This window comes from Pomacea canaliculata, linkage group LG8, assembly GCF_003073045.1.
Source record: "Pomacea canaliculata isolate SZHN2017 linkage group LG8, ASM307304v1, whole genome shotgun sequence".
Classification (NCBI taxonomy): domain Eukaryota; kingdom Metazoa; phylum Mollusca; class Gastropoda; order Architaenioglossa; family Ampullariidae; genus Pomacea; species Pomacea canaliculata.
The window spans coordinates 18,409,549-18,426,087 of NC_037597.1; the positions used below are offsets into that span (position 1 = coordinate 18,409,549).

Below are 16,539 nucleotides of genomic sequence, written 5' to 3' on the forward strand. Positions count from 1 at the left end.
AAATTTACCAAATTTTCAAAAGAATCCATTCTTTTATAGAAAATTACTTAGGACACACAAAATACGATACTTGCAACTTGTCTTTAGCATACCGTCATCAAACCTGTGAAAATGTTCCAAAACAATTTGTTCCAGCTTCTCCATCTTCGGATGACCCACCAGGAAAGCATGCTTTGACTTCATTTGACTGTTAGTTGAGAGTCTGTTGATGTTTCAAGCATCAAAATATTACTCTTCCTTATTATATGTTGTCTTTTATATTTAAATGTTAATGCAGTGACCAAAAATGACACAAGCATCCCAAATTTCATGACCAGCTATCTGCCACTGTAACTGCAAGCAATTCATTATCACTCTTCAAAACTGGACTGCATCGTCCTCTCTTCTTTTAATATATAAATTCATGAGGCATACTTTTGCCTTCCTATTTATGCTCCCCATCTCTAATGTTGTTTCCCTTTACTGCTTTTAGCATGTTTATCTTCAGGCAATTGCAACAGTCTAGCTCCAGTCTATCTCTGGCATTCAAACTTTTATGCAGTTTCTATTATTTTGTTATGATGAAACTGACTTGCTTCAACACATCAAATGGTTGATAATTAGTATTATTGTTATTCATGGTTTGTCCCTTTAACTCTTTAAAAAAATTCTTTAGGAGGCTTTTTCTTTAGTTTTCTGTAAATAACTATAAAACACTTACTGAGGCTTAAACTTTTTCTGAAGGATTTCCATGATTTGGATGAAGTCAACATTTTTCAGTAACTCTGTACGTGTACGATTAAGTGACTTTTCACCATTTATGATGCTATCCAGGAACGTGTACAAAGACCGCAACCCATGCAGCTGAAGCAGCTCATAGCCATGATATAAGCTCATGGCCATTGCAAAGTCTCCTTCAATCACTCCATACTGGCTTCTCTGATGGCATGATAAGACAGTTGTTAAAATGAAATAAACTATATGAAAAATTTAAATGAACACAGAAAGTAAAGGCTGAGCCTATATTATTAATAAAAAATTATTAATATTAGAAGTACATAAGAAGAATTCCTTTATTTGCCAAGTGACATTAGGTATTGGACTTGATGCCTGCCACTTACTAGACAAATACCAATCACTCACACTTGCAGATGCCACTACTCAGTATTTATACACCCAAAAACTTATTTCTTCCACATATGCATGTAAATAAAAACATGCTCTTTTTTGCTTACTCTCTCCATCAATCCCTTTCTTACACTATACACTACCCACACAATGCAGAGTCACAACAAATACTAAAACTTATACACAACTAGGTAGGCTATGAATACTCGCTTGCACACTTGCACCATACATGACCATCACAGACCCTAGTCACACTCAACTATGATTAGTCCTGATATAAGCTATGGCGGAATTCAAGTAGGCCACTGCTTTGGCAAAGAAAATGTTTCTCAGACGGGAAATTCTGGTCTGGATGTGTCTAAACCTGAAGTGTCTATGCCGGGTGGGATGCATCAGCCATAATCTTGCAGGCTCTGCATTTTTTATTCTGGGCATAGATTGTGCCTATGGGGTACACATTGGTCACAGCCAATAGTTCTACATATATCACCCTGCTCAAGTTGGATTTTCTGTTTCTATTTCTTAGGCCGAATCTTTTTCAGCTGGCGAAGAAAGTAAAGACATTGGGCCTTCTTGATAATCAACACATTGTTTTCCCAGATGAGATCATTTGAGCTGTGTGGATCCCAGAAACCTGAAATGATTTCTCAATGGCCTCACCGTTGATAAAGAAAGGCTCAGCAAGACCTCTTTTTTCTGCAGGTCAGCTATAATCTCCTTGGTTTTAGAAACATTGAGCTGCAGACCATTTTCACTACACAAAGCCACCAGTGATCTACTTCCTGACAGTATGCAGACTCTGACCTGCCACCATAGTAAATCGTAAACATAATAACAGTTATTAAAAAGTAATTTACCAGCAAGTTTTCAGGTGGATTTTGCCTAAAGGCTTCTCTTGCCTTAAGAATTAAAAACTTGGACAGACTTGTAGGCTCCCTTTTGTAGAGGACACGATAATTTACCAGTCTTTGCACCACCACTGTCAATACCTGAGACATACATAAGCAGGAATATACTGTAAACATTATTTATCATTTTCAAAATGTTACTACAGTAACTTCTTTTTATTATGTATCATGTCTAATGATACTGCACAAAACTGTTCCTTCAAAGCTGTTACACAGAAGCACTCATTGAACACATTTTCAGTAATCTTTGTTCAATATATGTGTGAGAAGGTATAGGTGTGAGTGTGTGTTGATTGTCTTGTATGGGTATGTATGTCTGCCCATTATGTTGCATATTATGTTTGTATATGTGGTCGGGTTTGTGAGCAAAAGAAAAAATTTCTGTCTTCGACTTCTCAGACAGATATAATGTTTGATTTGATTTTAAATTATTTTTAGTGTTCTGAGCAAAAACTGATAAAAGGAAAATGTTAAATATCTTTTCTTTGTTCAAGCAAATATAACCGCTAAAATAACAACTTCTGTGTGCTAGCATACAGTCTCATACATACTAACTCTCCAGGCCATTTAAGTCTGCTACACTCTCCAGCCAATCAAGGTTATATCACTTGTATAAAAGTGACCTACATGAAACCACATACACGTACTCCACTTACAAGAATTTAATTTGTTTGCCTCACGTAGAAAAGCAGCATCCAACCACATTTTACGGTCACAAAAATGCTTTCTTAATGTGTGAATAATCACCTTTGTGTACTGAATTTTGGTTGTGGTGAGTTCATCCCCCAGTGGCACTACAACTTTTTCCACTGTTCGCTTGTGGGTATATGGCTTGATATCAGCAGAGTCCTCTGACCTCAGTTCAATATGTGATACCAGTAGATTACTCATCACCTGCTGCACTGCCTGCAAGAATAAATTCCTGAACATTAATAACCATAATAACAACATCATAGTTACAGCATTATTCTAACCAATAGTAATAACACAAACATCACTTACAACATGACTTTTAAAAAAATCTAATTTCTTAAAAATATAAATATAAAAAAAGTTAAATACTTGTGTGTGCATGTGCATGTGACTTGATAGTAATACAGTTCAATTTTCTCACCTTAAGGTCACTGCCAGGTGTTGCACTTAAAGCGACCACTCGGAACTGCTTTGTATATTTGACAAGTTCTCTCACCACCTTCACCAGCACAAGATGAGTATTACACACAGTTTTCAACTCTCATTCTAAATATATAATAATAATTATGATTTATATAGCACCCTTCCAAAGATTTGTTCACAGGGCTTTACATAAATCATACTTAACTAAATCATCAACAACCATGCACCCACATTTGCACATAACAGACACGCTCATTTCTACAAAATACGCTCACATATACACAAAGTAAATTACAGACATGTTATGCACCCTCATGGTCATGACAGGGTCACAATGAAGTCATCATTCTGAAAATATGGGTCTTAAGTTTAGACTTAAAGGTGATAAGAGAATCAGAGTGACAAAGGTTGATGGTTAATCCAAGTTGATGGGGCTTGGTAGGAGAAAGACCTCTGTCCATACGTCTTTGTCTTAGAGGGATTCAAAGAAGCTTGGTGTCAGAAAATGAGTGAAGAAGTTGTGCAGCATATAGATGAGAGTGGGTACTGAGGACCAGTGCTAGAAACGGCAGAGTAAGTCAAGGTGGATAGTTTGTAAGCTGTACGGTCCACAACCGGAAGCCAGTGAAGAGAGTATCTGATAGGAGATATGAGATATATGTTCATATCTAAATGGTCTACAGATGAGGCAAGCAGCATTAATCCGGATCCTTTGAAGTACGTCCAGAAGATACTTGGGAATTCCAGCCAAAAGAAAATTATAATGGTCCTTCTTCGATTGCCCAAAGGCGCAGATTAGAGTTTTTAGTTGCAGCACTGGTGAGATAGTGGTGAATGGTACTGATCCTACAAAGTTCAAGGTAAGCATTTCTGCAGTCATGTGAAATATGCTGATTAAAAAGTCAAACTCTGATTGAGAATGACATCCAAGCTGTGGAGGAAGGAATAGTTGAGTTGTTTATAGACAGAGACTGAGGGAGAGGAGAATGATTCAGAAATTTCTATGGACAAGTAACAGTTCAGTCTTATAATGTATTCTATATTTCCAAAAAACTATAATACAGAGTACTCTAGGTGCTATCAAGATTTGCTTATTTACATTCAATTACCTTCAATGAACAAATTTCATATGCAAATATGCTTAGCACCTGTACATGGTACAGAGTGCACACATACCAGAAGTACTTTTAACAGTTAAATAATTCCATATGGTAATTGGTACTATAGTCTATATAGTGTCTGCTACAGGATCTTTTAACAAAACATCCTTACATACCTGGCAATAAGCATGATTGCCTAAGGCCTTATGAGCTTCATCCACTACCAAACACTTGATGGCTACAGCTGAACAGCTTCCTCGACTCAGATCATTTGTCAAGACCTGTGGTGTTAAGAAGAATACTCGCTTTTCCTTCCAGGCTACCTGGCGGTCTAATGGATTCATAGTGCCTAGAACACATAAAGAATTCACAAAAAATATATTGTTTCTACCATTCATAGAATCAAATTTACTTTGAGGAGAATTATTAAAGCATTCACAAAGCCCAAAATGTGTACCTACCTGTCATCTCAGCTGTGTCTTCCTGTGGTATACCCATGATGTTATAGCATGCCTCTATCTGCTGGGCCACTAATGGTTTGGTTGGTGCCATAAATACAATCTTGCCCTCAGGGTACCAACGGTAGAAGTTATACATGATGACAGATGCAATGAAAGTCTTTCCCAAGCCAGTGGGCAGTGTTACTAATGTGTTTTTTACTAATGCTTTCTTCACAATATTAAACTGATACTCCCGTACTGGATAATTGGTGGGATATATCCAATAAGCTCCTGTGGAGCAATCGAATCCACGTAAGTCGCCAACAGCCACATCTGATGTTCTCCACTGTGACAAGCACTGAGATTTATTATTAGCATCACTGGATACATTATCGTCGATGCCAAATGAAATATTTCCTTCATTTTTTAATGCATCATCTGAAGCCTTACTAAAAGAACAATTGTTTGACACATTAGAAGCACCAGCTTCTGCAGTGGTATTTTGATAAAGAGCAGCACTTGCCTCCAAAGCCTTAACAAGCTCTCTGTCCTCATCATCACTGCAGAGGTCTATAGTTTCAAAAGCAGTATCAAGAGCGGCATTGGTGATACCACTTGATGTGCTTGCACCTGACTCACTTTTTATTAGATTGCTTTCTTACTAATATAATGATCTGGTCTTTGCGATCGCCCTCCCCAACTTTGGAACAATGTTGCTTGTTTCGATTTGTTCATGCTCATTGACTCGTGCTCTGTTAAGTTAGCGTTTCCACACAAAAAAACTTCGAAATGGCAGAAAAATATAAGGAAACCCCCAAAAAGAAGACAGCATTATGTGTGAAGTTTTATGAACGCCTTTCTTCATCCTGTGTTGCGATTATGCATGGCGGTTTATACTTGCGATGTTGGCTTTTCAATCTAATCCGCCATGGTGATTCTTTTCTCCCTCTAACACTAGAGAAATTAAGGGACGTAAATCTAAGCCTCGCTTTCGCTGTTTGTTTTGGGTTGTTAAACATGGAAGACAGGTCAAGTCATGCACCGCTATTTTAACGCCATTATTTTTCCAGTTTCTCACCAGTCATTATGTAGAATTGGAACAATTTATTGATTTACCACAGTGTTATCGCTTGACTGGTATTCGCTTGTTAAAACAAAATCATGCCTGGTTCTGAGGAGTGCTTATTTTCACTAGAACTGGTAGTCGAGAAATTGTATATTCCTCACATTACCTGCAGGTTTCCAAGTGTAGCATTTCGACTGTTAGATTTTCCTACAATTGTTATCAGTCATGTGGAGGATGACCTCGGAAAAGCTATTAGAAGGAAAATTTCTTTTGATTCGGACTATAAACTTCCAGACCAGTTTGCTGAATTGAAAGATAAACATGGAAACTTTATGGTCAGGAAGGGCAAGTCATGTCTGTTCAAAATGGTTGCAGAAACGCTGAAGAATCATCTTAGCACTACTCCTTTGTATGTGATGGTCATTGATATGTTTCCTGAGACCCCAAAACTTGTGGGTAACAGCACTGTTCCTCTCAATGTACTCATGGATGCAGTATGTGCAGACTTGATTCGACTTGGTCCTTCTGTGCCTTCAGCTCATGGTGACAAAGGTTTGTTCAAAATCTATAATCTCATGGGAAGGGAAGTGGGATATTTTGTACTTGGTTTCAGACTTCTGTGTCTTGGCCCAAGTTTGATTCCACATCTTCCTGAAGCTGCACTTGTTCCAAGACAGACCAAGAAAAGGACGAGACAAGAAAATTTCAAGAATGAGCAGATTATTGAAATGATGCAGTTAAGTCAAATTGATGCAAAAGAAGAAGACAGCACAGATAATTGTGTTGAAATAAAAACTACAGGTTCCATGACAGATGTTTTGAAGCAAGATGCCTTGATGCAGACAGAGGAGATGGCTGATAGGGCTGTGAATGTTGACATTCAAGATGTTTCAGCATTTCCACTCCCAGTAAACACTCTTACCCAAGCTTCCAAAGATGTTAATCACTGTGCTACACAAACAGAGAAGAAAAAAATTAAGACTTTGTTGAATGCCAAGCAGAAAATACTTGAAGATTTTGCTGCTTTGGGAACAGGATGACAAAGATGAAGTTTTGATAACAAACATTGTTTGCCCACCCCCCTTGTTTTATAACAGTGAGGCTATGCCACCAGTTGAAGTAAATTATGATAGTTGCTCCTCAGACACAGAACTCTTTATGACTGATATGCTCACTGTAGAAAGTCTGACGGATGGAGAGGCAGAAATAGATGTTAAACCCATTAACAAAGAATTAAACCAGAAACAAAATACTTATCCAAACATGGGAGAAATAATGCCACCTCCACCACCTGTCAGCTACCAAACTACTGCTTTCAATGTTAAGTCCAACAAAGAGCAAAATAAGAAAAAACCAGGACAGGTGCCAGACTATGAGCAAACCCAAAAAGCTGCTCCTCAGCCAAATGATGTCTTCCCACTTTTAAGTGCCTTGGTGAAAGAGCTTATGTGCATCCAGAACCCATCTTTATTTCAGAATATGCCATTTCAGATGCCTCCTCATATTTTTACCAGCTCTCCTCATATGATGCCTGAGGTTTTACATATGCCAAAATCTCAAGGGATGCAAGAAGTATCAAAGATGAATGGGGCTTATGTGACAGCAGGAAAAACAGAGAAAGAAATGGATGCAGCCATAAACATGGGTCCAATAGAAGAAAAGATTCCTGTTGAAAAAGACGTTTTCAGGAAACAAGGACGCATAGGTCATAGTAGATGTGCTCATCCTTACCCAGGTGTTCCCAAAGAAAAGAGCTGGCTGCGTTCTGTGCCAGAGCGCAGTAAGAGGAAAAGTAAACTGACATTTGGTTTAACAAATACACAGCGTTTGAGACTCCAGAAGACCAATCCTTCATGGCTAATAGCTATGGAGAGAAATGAAGCAGTAAGGAAACCAGGGCAGTTAGCAAGTTCTGCTAGGCACAATTCATGTGATGATCTTAATACTACCACCTTATCTGACACACTGACTGAGGTACGCCGTCAGGCACAGAAAGAGCTGGAGAAGACAGGTCTAGATGATACTTTTAAGTCAGAGAGTAATTTACATGCAGCGCCTTTATCAACTCCCCACAAAGAGCTCAAATATAGACATAAATCCTCAACAAAGAAGCAATCCCTATCCAGAGGCAAGGCTACCAATGGATCTTCTAAAGGGCATAAGAAAGATCTTGTTGAGAAGAACAGGCTAACCCATGAAGTGAAATCAGAAAAAAATATTCAATCAGCTGATAGTCGGAAAAATCAAACTGGTAAGTTATTTTTGCATTTACATTTTAGTTGCCTAGAAACTATTACCTATCCCTCCCCAAACCCCTCCCTCCCCTGGTCAAAATTTCTGGCAGTCTTCTGAAAGACATTTATCAAACTGAATATATACAAAATATACTTTCTGTTCTTTTTTAACCAGGGTTAGGATTATGTATGTCATGTATATGTGCAGTAATTATGAAGTCTACATGACATTAATAGTTTTAATCTTAAACTGTCTTTTTCGACATAGCCAAATATTTACTTGCTTCATTCACTACTTTTTTCTAGGTGGCTCTAATGAGCTTCTCCTGACTACAGGCAGCGATGTACAAAGCTCTGGTCGTTCCATCGAAGTGCATATACCCATTGTAGATGCATCTCACGATGATGTCAGCGAGCCCTCCTTTACAGATTCAGGTGACGAAAGTCCCATTCCTCTTCCCGATGACAGCTACAGAGGAAATGGAAAAATATCTGGCAGATGTGGGTTCCCTACTTATTTGAGACATGACAAATCTCTGCCAGATGCCATAGAAGGCCAGCCAAACAGCTCACTGAATACAACTGGCATTGATGAAAACTCTCCTCTTGAATCCACTAGGAACTCGAAACAGTACAGCTCAGAGTTTAAGAACTCTAAAACTTTGCAGTCAACTGATGATTGTGATACAAAGATTTTCCATTCTGGTAGTGAACCAGAACTACAGGGTCTTGTCAGCGATGATGAGGAGCAAGATGATCAAAAGGAGGTGGAAAGACATAGACTGGAAAATATCATTCATCGATTCCCAGTCATTAATCCAATGTTGTCACAGCAGTCACCCATACCATCAATGCGTCACTCAGTTGTCAAATTAGATCTTAGCAAAAGTCAGATACCTCCTACACCCAGAAAGGATGACAGTCACCTGCTATCCTCAAGGTCAGAAAGCCCAAAACGTCCAACCCCAAGACCACGCAAACCTACTAAAGACTTCAGGGAGTCAGCACACACAGACTCTATTAGTTCATACATACCCTCTGACCCTGACAATCTTGTGGTTTCCATTAGCAGTGGTGAAGGCAACTACTCAGATGATTTTCAGGATATGGCTGCTCTTTCCAAGCTATCTACTGAGAAACCTAGGATCATACCCTCTACTCAGCTTGGTTACACAATCTATTAGCACCCTGAAACATCATCACCTAACCTATTTCATACTTGCGGCATGCCTTGGAAATTTATGCCTAACCAATTTTTGTTATCACTGATCTGTATGTACACATATCTGAGTAAACATGAAGCAAGCCTTAGAAAATGACATTTGTTGTTTAGTCTTGTCTTCTGTTTAAGGTTTCCTTTTATTATGGACTAGTTATAGCAACTTTGAGATTGCCATAACCCTTCAAAAGAGATTGTGATAATTGATTGCAGCATAAGCCAGATTTTGTTTCCAATGAGTGAAGATTGTTTGCTCTTTTGCTTGTGTGTAAAACCAGAAGACTGATCATAAGCTGAAGTTGAATGTTATAGCTCCAAACCTAGGCTAGTCCATAGGACTGCCCCAAAAAAAAAATTATATACAGGTCTCATGGCTTGAAACAATATCTGCATATGGTATCATAGGTGGTGAGAATTGACTATTCCATATTATGCTGCAGATAAAAATCATAATTTACCTTTCCATGTTGCATTTCCAGAAACATGTTTAAGAGTGTAAATACTTCAATTGTTTTAAACAATCACTATCATTGCTTCCCAACTTTCAGTCATGATTTATGAAAATGATGACTATTTTTAGTCAAAAATAGAGTGTCTGAGAACACTGCACTTTCTTTTCGTTCCATACTAGCACTAATTTTTGCGTGTATATTGTCATTTTATTAAGCTGGTTTGTAAATGTTAAGAAAATAGATTTGCATTATTATTATCTTTCAATAAATATAGCAAATATAATTTGTGACTCAAATCTACATTACTGCACAGTATTCTCTTACATATGTTCAGAATTATGTTATAAAACTTATACTCAAGTGATTATTATTTAAAGCTACATTTAGCAGTAGGTCCTTTTTGTGGGGCCATATGAAAGTTTCCTGAACATACACCAACAAAAGAAATAGTTTAACTCTCTCTCTCACACACACACACAAACAATAAGCATTATTAATTATTGTGCTACTTTTACATCATTTAAAGATGTAAAGGGTGATTTGCATAAAATTTACTTACAATCATCACTCATAACAATAAATGCTGGTGACAAAAACCGAGATAGAACATAAATATTTATGACAATTAAAAAGTGACAGAATAAAGCAGAAAGTGCTGATTTGTTCAAATTATAAATGTAAGATGAGCACAGCAGGTTAAAATAAAGCAGCATCCAAACGAATTTGAGGGTTGAATGCAATCATTATCGCCATAAAGATTAATAAATAAATGCTTCTCATGTCACTTCCCAAATGTATGCACCACATGAACATTTTTTACCCTTTTCATCTGCACCAATCAGCAACTAAGAGCAACCCTCCTATGCTTTTGCCACCTAGAAAATTATCTCCTTTACTAAACATCAAAAGCACTCGCTGAAGCTACTAGCAATAACTTTTTGGAAAAACTTTTATGTGGAAAGATGTTACAATGGGTATAGTTGCAAAATTCAAGATCACTCTGCAAATCATTTTTATTATAGTGAAGGTACTTGTAATAAAAGTAATGTAACTTGGCATTTTACCTAATTATTCTGCTCAATTACTAAATTAAACTGACAGATTTGGCTGAGATATTTTCTGCAGACACAACTGAAACTGATGAAAGTTCAATCAGACCTCTGATGATACATGTACTTGTTTTGAGTAAAATGTTTACTCTCTACCCCAACTGGTACCCACCTCTCTTTGACCTTATAATCAGGTATAAATGCATCATTTTATGCTGAAGAACATTTCCATGCACTTTTACAAAAAAATGCAGGACTTTTTTTGTCCATTTCCACTGACTCTCACTGGGTGAGAAAAAGTAAACCTGATAAGGCCTCTTTAAATCAGAACACTAGGTCTAAATGCATCATTTTATGCTGAAGATTATTTGTAAGCATTTTACACAAAAACTTATTTCCTTCACCTATTTCCATTGACTCTCACTGGAGAAGAAGAAGTAATCGAGATAAGGCCTCTTCAAATCAGAACAATGAGCATATTCACTATCGATATACACTTTTATAAGTAAGCTCTACTTTGTTTTCATGTTAAGCAACCTCAAATGAAAAAGCAACAGAAAACATTTCTTAACTGATCCCACACATGTAAATCAGAGACTTAAGTTTCACAAAAAGTATTTGGGCATGACCATGCCTATAGAAGGAATGTTTGATCAAAATGACCTTTCACAAATTTACAAACTGTGCATACTTTGTGAGCAATTACCTCAAGTGAAGAACAGAAGAACTTTCTTTTCTTTTGGTAGAAACATTTCACATTCCTAGTGTAGTAGTAGGTATCAAGGTGTTAGGTTTTTAAATGCAAAATCACTAGGTCTTCAGTATGTTGCAGTTTCCATAAACATGATGAAGGCATAAGTAAAATACAAACCACCACCTGTGTGGCCAATTAAGTCTACCCCTCTCTCTCTCACACACACATCTGCATATATTCTAACAATATAAAAAGTGTATTAAAAATTTGCACCCATCAAAACATGTTTCTGTAAATATCCAACTGAGATTTGCAAGAACATTTCAAGTATGCAGCTTAATCTTTACGAGGATACTTAGCCCTTCAATTTCCTAACAATTAAGAACAAATGAAAAAAGTAATATTTATAGATCCTTTGCAAAGGAAAAAAATATACTTTTAATAGCAGTTACTTAAACCACTTGTTAAACAGTAAAATTTCTAGACCTTATATAGAACAAGTCAAAGTCCTTTACCAGAAAGTTTGTGTGTGCTGAAGATACAGCACAGAAAGTTTAAAATCTGTTAAAATGGAGAATTCCATAAGTCAGACTGAAAAAGTACATTCATCTTTAACCTGACTATTTTACTGCCAACGACAAATTACAATATAAAGTTACTTAAAGAAAAAAATGATAAATCATTCGACAAGCTGTACATGTAACATGTTGCTCCTTAACTCCACTGTCATTTCATCATCACTAAAACAAAAAAATTCAGTTTCCACAAAGTTTGTGAAGACCTTCATGCTGTTCTCTGGATGATATGCCATCTCTAAATGTTATAACTTTTCAAGATGTGAAGATAATACTAACAACTGATGCTAAGCTGTATATTTGAAAATGGTAAAGAAGAATTTAATATAAAAAGACTATCTGAAAAAGGAAAGCTGTTCTTTTATGAAATCCTCTGTTAACTCTTCCACAGACCTGACCTCAAATACCTGAAAAAAATAAGAACACAGGTTAGACTAAATCTGTCTTCCCTGTTAAAGTTTCTTATGTTCTTCTAGTTTAATTTTTATTGTATGTTCGTATTAACTATTTTTCAAAGTTTTGTTAAAACAATGTACAATATCATTTTTGTGTGTGTGGTGGTGAGGATGGAAGAATTAGTGACATGGAATGGAGGTCCCATAGGTCACTGTATTTAAGTCAGATGTATATTTAACTAAAAATATCAATGATATATTGTATGCTAAGGCTCAATGCTTCAAAAGTTTGGCTAATGTGTACACACATACTTTTGTGACTTGTGCTTTGTCAACTACTGCTTTCATTGTGCCTGCATACATCATGGTCAGATCTGGCTGGCATCCTGTCCAAATACATCATTCCATATTTTATCACCAGCATGGAAAACATATGCGTAGATAAAACACATCATTGCATCAAAGGCAAATTTATCCCATCCTGCTTTCCCTATATGATGTTTATACACTTTATAACTAGATATCTAGTAATGTCAGCATAATAGAAATTAACTTTTGTAATAAACCCTAAATAAACTACAAGCTTAGGCTGTTCAATAAAATAAAATGAAGGATGATGGTAGAAATAAAGGGGGAAGTCAGGTTTTCTTAAGGTTTATGATAAAAACATCATTAAACTAGATATGCAATAGATCCATACTTAAGATGACCTGACAGAGACAAAGTTACTGGTCGGTTATGCATCATACCCCCACATGACTACATGCTTATAGCATGAAACATATCATGCAGATACCTTCCCCTACATGTACAAACGCTATACAGATGCTCACATAGCCTCCTTCCACAACTTGATTTTTCAATCAAATTTGAGGACACCATTATTTACAGCTGCCACTAACGTTTGAATAGTAAAAGTTTTTTTTTAATTCAAAAAAAGGTTCATTTTAAAATTTTGGATACCAAGGTTTGTCTATGTGCTTATGTTTGAGAAAGAAAGAAAAAGGAGAAAGAGGAGTGGAGCCTTTCAAGTCATCAACAATAAAATATATCCAGGGTACAATTTATTTTTCTATACACAGGTAGCTAGTTTCTGATAGTTACAAGAGATAGATGTCTTCTACAATCTATAAATTAATAATTTCCATGGTGGAAAAATATAGCTATTTTAAAGTATTTTCTTTTTACAACTTATTATAATGTATATATATGTGTTTTATTTGAGTGAGTATATCAGAATAAATGACATTCCCACATACCCTGAGGGCTCACAAATATGAAACATAATGGGTAGGATTCTCGCCCATCATCTCGTTTGAAAACATAGCTGAGCAGAATGTATCGTGGCTGCGAGGCTGGAAGTTCATTCTGAAGGTCATCAATGCTTACATCCTGCAGGCAATATAAAACCTAATGACTCAATTTATTTTATTTGCATAGAATCAAACTAATATTAGAATACATGGAAGCAGTTGTTTTGTACTTATCTCTGGTTCAATTACATTCCTAATGAAGCTACCTGCAATGAGTCATGCATGTTATGCTCAAACAGAAACTTGTTTCTAACTGCATTTAAACAAAACCTAGAAAGACTTGCATTTAGCAGAAAAAGGTAAAAGCACATGTTTCATATCTTGCTGACTATAGAGACAGCAAACTGTAAATGATTCAGAATATCATTCAGCACGGTAGGTACAGCAAGGTTCTCTCCAGCCGCCTTTTAAGGTAAAGGTAATCCCTTAACCTTTAACTGGGGAGTGAGGTGTTGGAGACCATTCTTTTTGGGGGCCAGCTGTTTTCTAAGTGGGGTGATCCCCTCCCTTCTCTTGTTGGGGTCAGGTATTTGTTCAACAGCTGGATCAACAGGGAAAATATTCTGCACTAACCAGGTATCTAACCTCCTAGTGTGAATGTTTAATAATATTTAGATATTCATCTGTGCTGGGTGGACATGGTTCCAGTCTCTAAGTGAAGCCATTAACCAGCAATCTTCTGGTATTAAAAATATAAATAGTTTTCTCATTCAGCAGTAAGATACAGTAATGTTTACCTCATACTCTTCATCAAGAACAACTGTCTGTTTATCCTTATTGATTTTCACTGCAAAGACATGAAATTACTATTGAATTTAAAATGTATATTTGAATAGATGCATTTGTCTTTATGCATATCTCTCTCTATATATATATGTGTGTGTGTGCTCGTTTTATTTTAAAGAAGAATACTGCTACATACTGCACATATTTAAGTGTAAGTATTTTAGCACTAGAGTATATATCATGGCAATTAAAGCTGACAGCTATAAACACCTCATTTCATGTGGTACATATGTTACTATATCTTATTTCTTTAAAAAACAACATCTTATTTGAGTTTTTGAGATTTATTCCTTACTATCTAAGAATATACAACACGAAAGCAATACTTACACACAAGAGCTGCAACATTTTTCTCTTTTCGAAACTTGAATTTCTTCATGACTTCTTCTAGACTTGGGTCAATGTCACACACTTGAATTTTAGTTGCCTTTATGGAAAGTAAGGGAAGCATTTGAAAAATAAAAATTTCAAATATATATATAGTGTGGTGTTTTTTTATAGAATCTACCTTTGTACCTCATTGAAAGAACAGATGTGGAAATAAATCCATGCATGCACAAACAGATGTAGATTTTGCTTTTACATGGTCAAATTTATTACAAAGTGTTCACAAATAAGAAAATTACAAACAGGTCTATTCTAAATAAGCTTACATGCTAACATCCCTATACACGTGTACTCATACAACAGATCGAAGCACCCGCAGAGTAAATACACACTTTAAGCCAGCATAGGGTGAGGACATAAAAGGGTAGTCCTTGATTTTTGAAAAAATACCTCTTAAGCCAAAGAATCTTCATGACAAAAGCTGATGAGCAATTTGTTCCAAGTTAATGGGGTTTGATAGGAAAAAGATATGCCTGTCCATACATCTTTGTCTTGGAACTTGATGAAGCCTGGTGTCAGAAGAGGAATAAAGCAGTTTGAGGGAGTATATAGATGGGAGTGAGTATAGATAGGTATTGAGGACTAGCAACAGAAACAGCAAAGCCTGTGTTAAGTTTATAGGCTATATAATCAGAGACTATCAGCCCATGAAGTGAGCAAATGATGAGTGTTTTATATATATATGTTAAGATCTAGATGATGTGCAGGTAAAACGAGAAGCATAATGTGCTGCACCATAAAGTGACCATACATTACTGATTTGGTGACAGGAGCAGACAGTGTGCACCTGTCACACAAAAAGCAACGAGCTTTGGTATTGATGTAGGGGAAAAGAAGTTCAGAGAAATAGATTAAGTACTTTCAAAGAAACTACAGAAGAGGACAAACAGGCTTGGTGGAATTGGTGTTTTACACCGAGCCAGCATCTAAGGCTATATCATGGCAAGGCAGCTAACCCTATAAATAGATACCACATGGTGAGAAAGAAGAGTGTGTCCAAGAACAGATCTAAAAATCCTCATTGAGTTGGAGATAGGCGCTAATCGCTACTCCACCGAGCACAAAGCTGCAGCCAAGTTTTGAGAACCAGAGATCTATACATATCTCTATCTAGGAGCTCGTAGTAATTCTGGCAAAATTTTCGAGAAAGAACTATATAGTCAAAAAGAACTGGCATTGACCGATCACGTTTAAGTCTTAATGCTAGAAGGAAACGACCCCTTTGAGTCTTTCCTGTGGACACATCCTCTGCCGGTCGAACAAGAATAGAGGGGGAGAGAGCAAAGACCGCTTCTGACTAATCACGACTGTTAAGTTGTTCCTGGTGCGATGTCACACACTGTCTTAATGTGTATCATACAATGTTCATTTGTCTATTACTCGACCTCTGCTCAAAAGCTACAAAGCAGATGCAAAAAATACACCACAGCAGGATAGTGCATCTCTTTAATTTAGTTTGACACAATTTCAAACAATAAGACTAAATATTATCCATAATGTTTACCATTATGTTCGAGCCGAGATGCGTCGTCTGTTCCTCCCCCTTCTCTGCGGAAGTCCTAAGTGGTTTTCATTTCCGTCGCCTTAACGCATGCGCATGACACCAACATTCTGGCACGTGTTCGGTGGAATTGTATCGAATGTAAACAAGAGTTAACGCTAAAACCAAACAGCTTTGAAGATAATGATGAATCGTAA

General features: G+C 36.7%; 3 protein-coding genes across 3 annotated transcripts in view; 1 reads left to right on the top strand and 2 right to left on the bottom strand.

Moving 5' to 3' along the window:
- The window catches only part of LOC112570400 (Fanconi anemia group M protein-like), a 19,932-nt gene extending 14,176 nt beyond the window's left edge, over nt 1-5,756 (bottom strand). The window contains 8 exon segments of the mRNA XM_025248817.1: nt 93-202; nt 701-918; nt 1,965-2,096; nt 2,763-2,921; nt 3,130-3,207; nt 4,408-4,580; nt 4,693-5,328; nt 5,750-5,756. Coding sequence (XP_025104602.1) covers nt 93-202; nt 701-918; nt 1,965-2,096; nt 2,763-2,921; nt 3,130-3,207; nt 4,408-4,580; nt 4,693-5,328; nt 5,750-5,756 — 1,513 coding nt within the window.
- Nucleotides 5,660-10,520, top strand: LOC112569732. The gene is given in 3 exon segments (XM_025247596.1): nt 5,660-6,753; nt 6,755-7,988; nt 8,278-10,520. Coding segments are annotated over 3 exon segments (3,033 nt in total). The 5' UTR covers nt 5,660-5,832; the 3' UTR covers nt 9,156-10,520.
- LOC112569734 (glia maturation factor gamma-like) lies at nt 10,243-16,438 on the bottom strand. The gene is made up of 6 exons (XM_025247601.1): nt 16,346-16,438; nt 14,785-14,881; nt 14,406-14,455; nt 13,615-13,747; nt 12,668-12,741; nt 10,243-12,367 (listed from the first exon to the last, which is right to left on the bottom strand). The coding sequence occupies exons 1-6, from the start codon at nt 16,346-16,348 to the stop codon at nt 12,296-12,298; spliced, it is 429 nt and encodes a 142-aa protein (XP_025103386.1). The 5' UTR covers nt 16,349-16,438; the 3' UTR covers nt 10,243-12,295.
- Nucleotides 16,439-16,539: the final 101 nt, after the last annotated feature.

Excerpts from the sequence above, each read along its gene's own strand:
- LOC112569734 (XM_025247601.1), bottom strand. Across the intron at positions 14,456-14,784 it reads AAATGTTGCAGCTCTTGTGT|TGAAAATCAATAAGGATAAA; the intron begins GTAAGTATTGCT and ends ATGTCTTTGCAG. Across the intron at positions 13,748-14,405 it reads TTCTTGATGAAGAGTATGAG|GATGTAAGCATTGATGACCT; the intron begins GTAAACATTACT and ends TATTGCCTGCAG.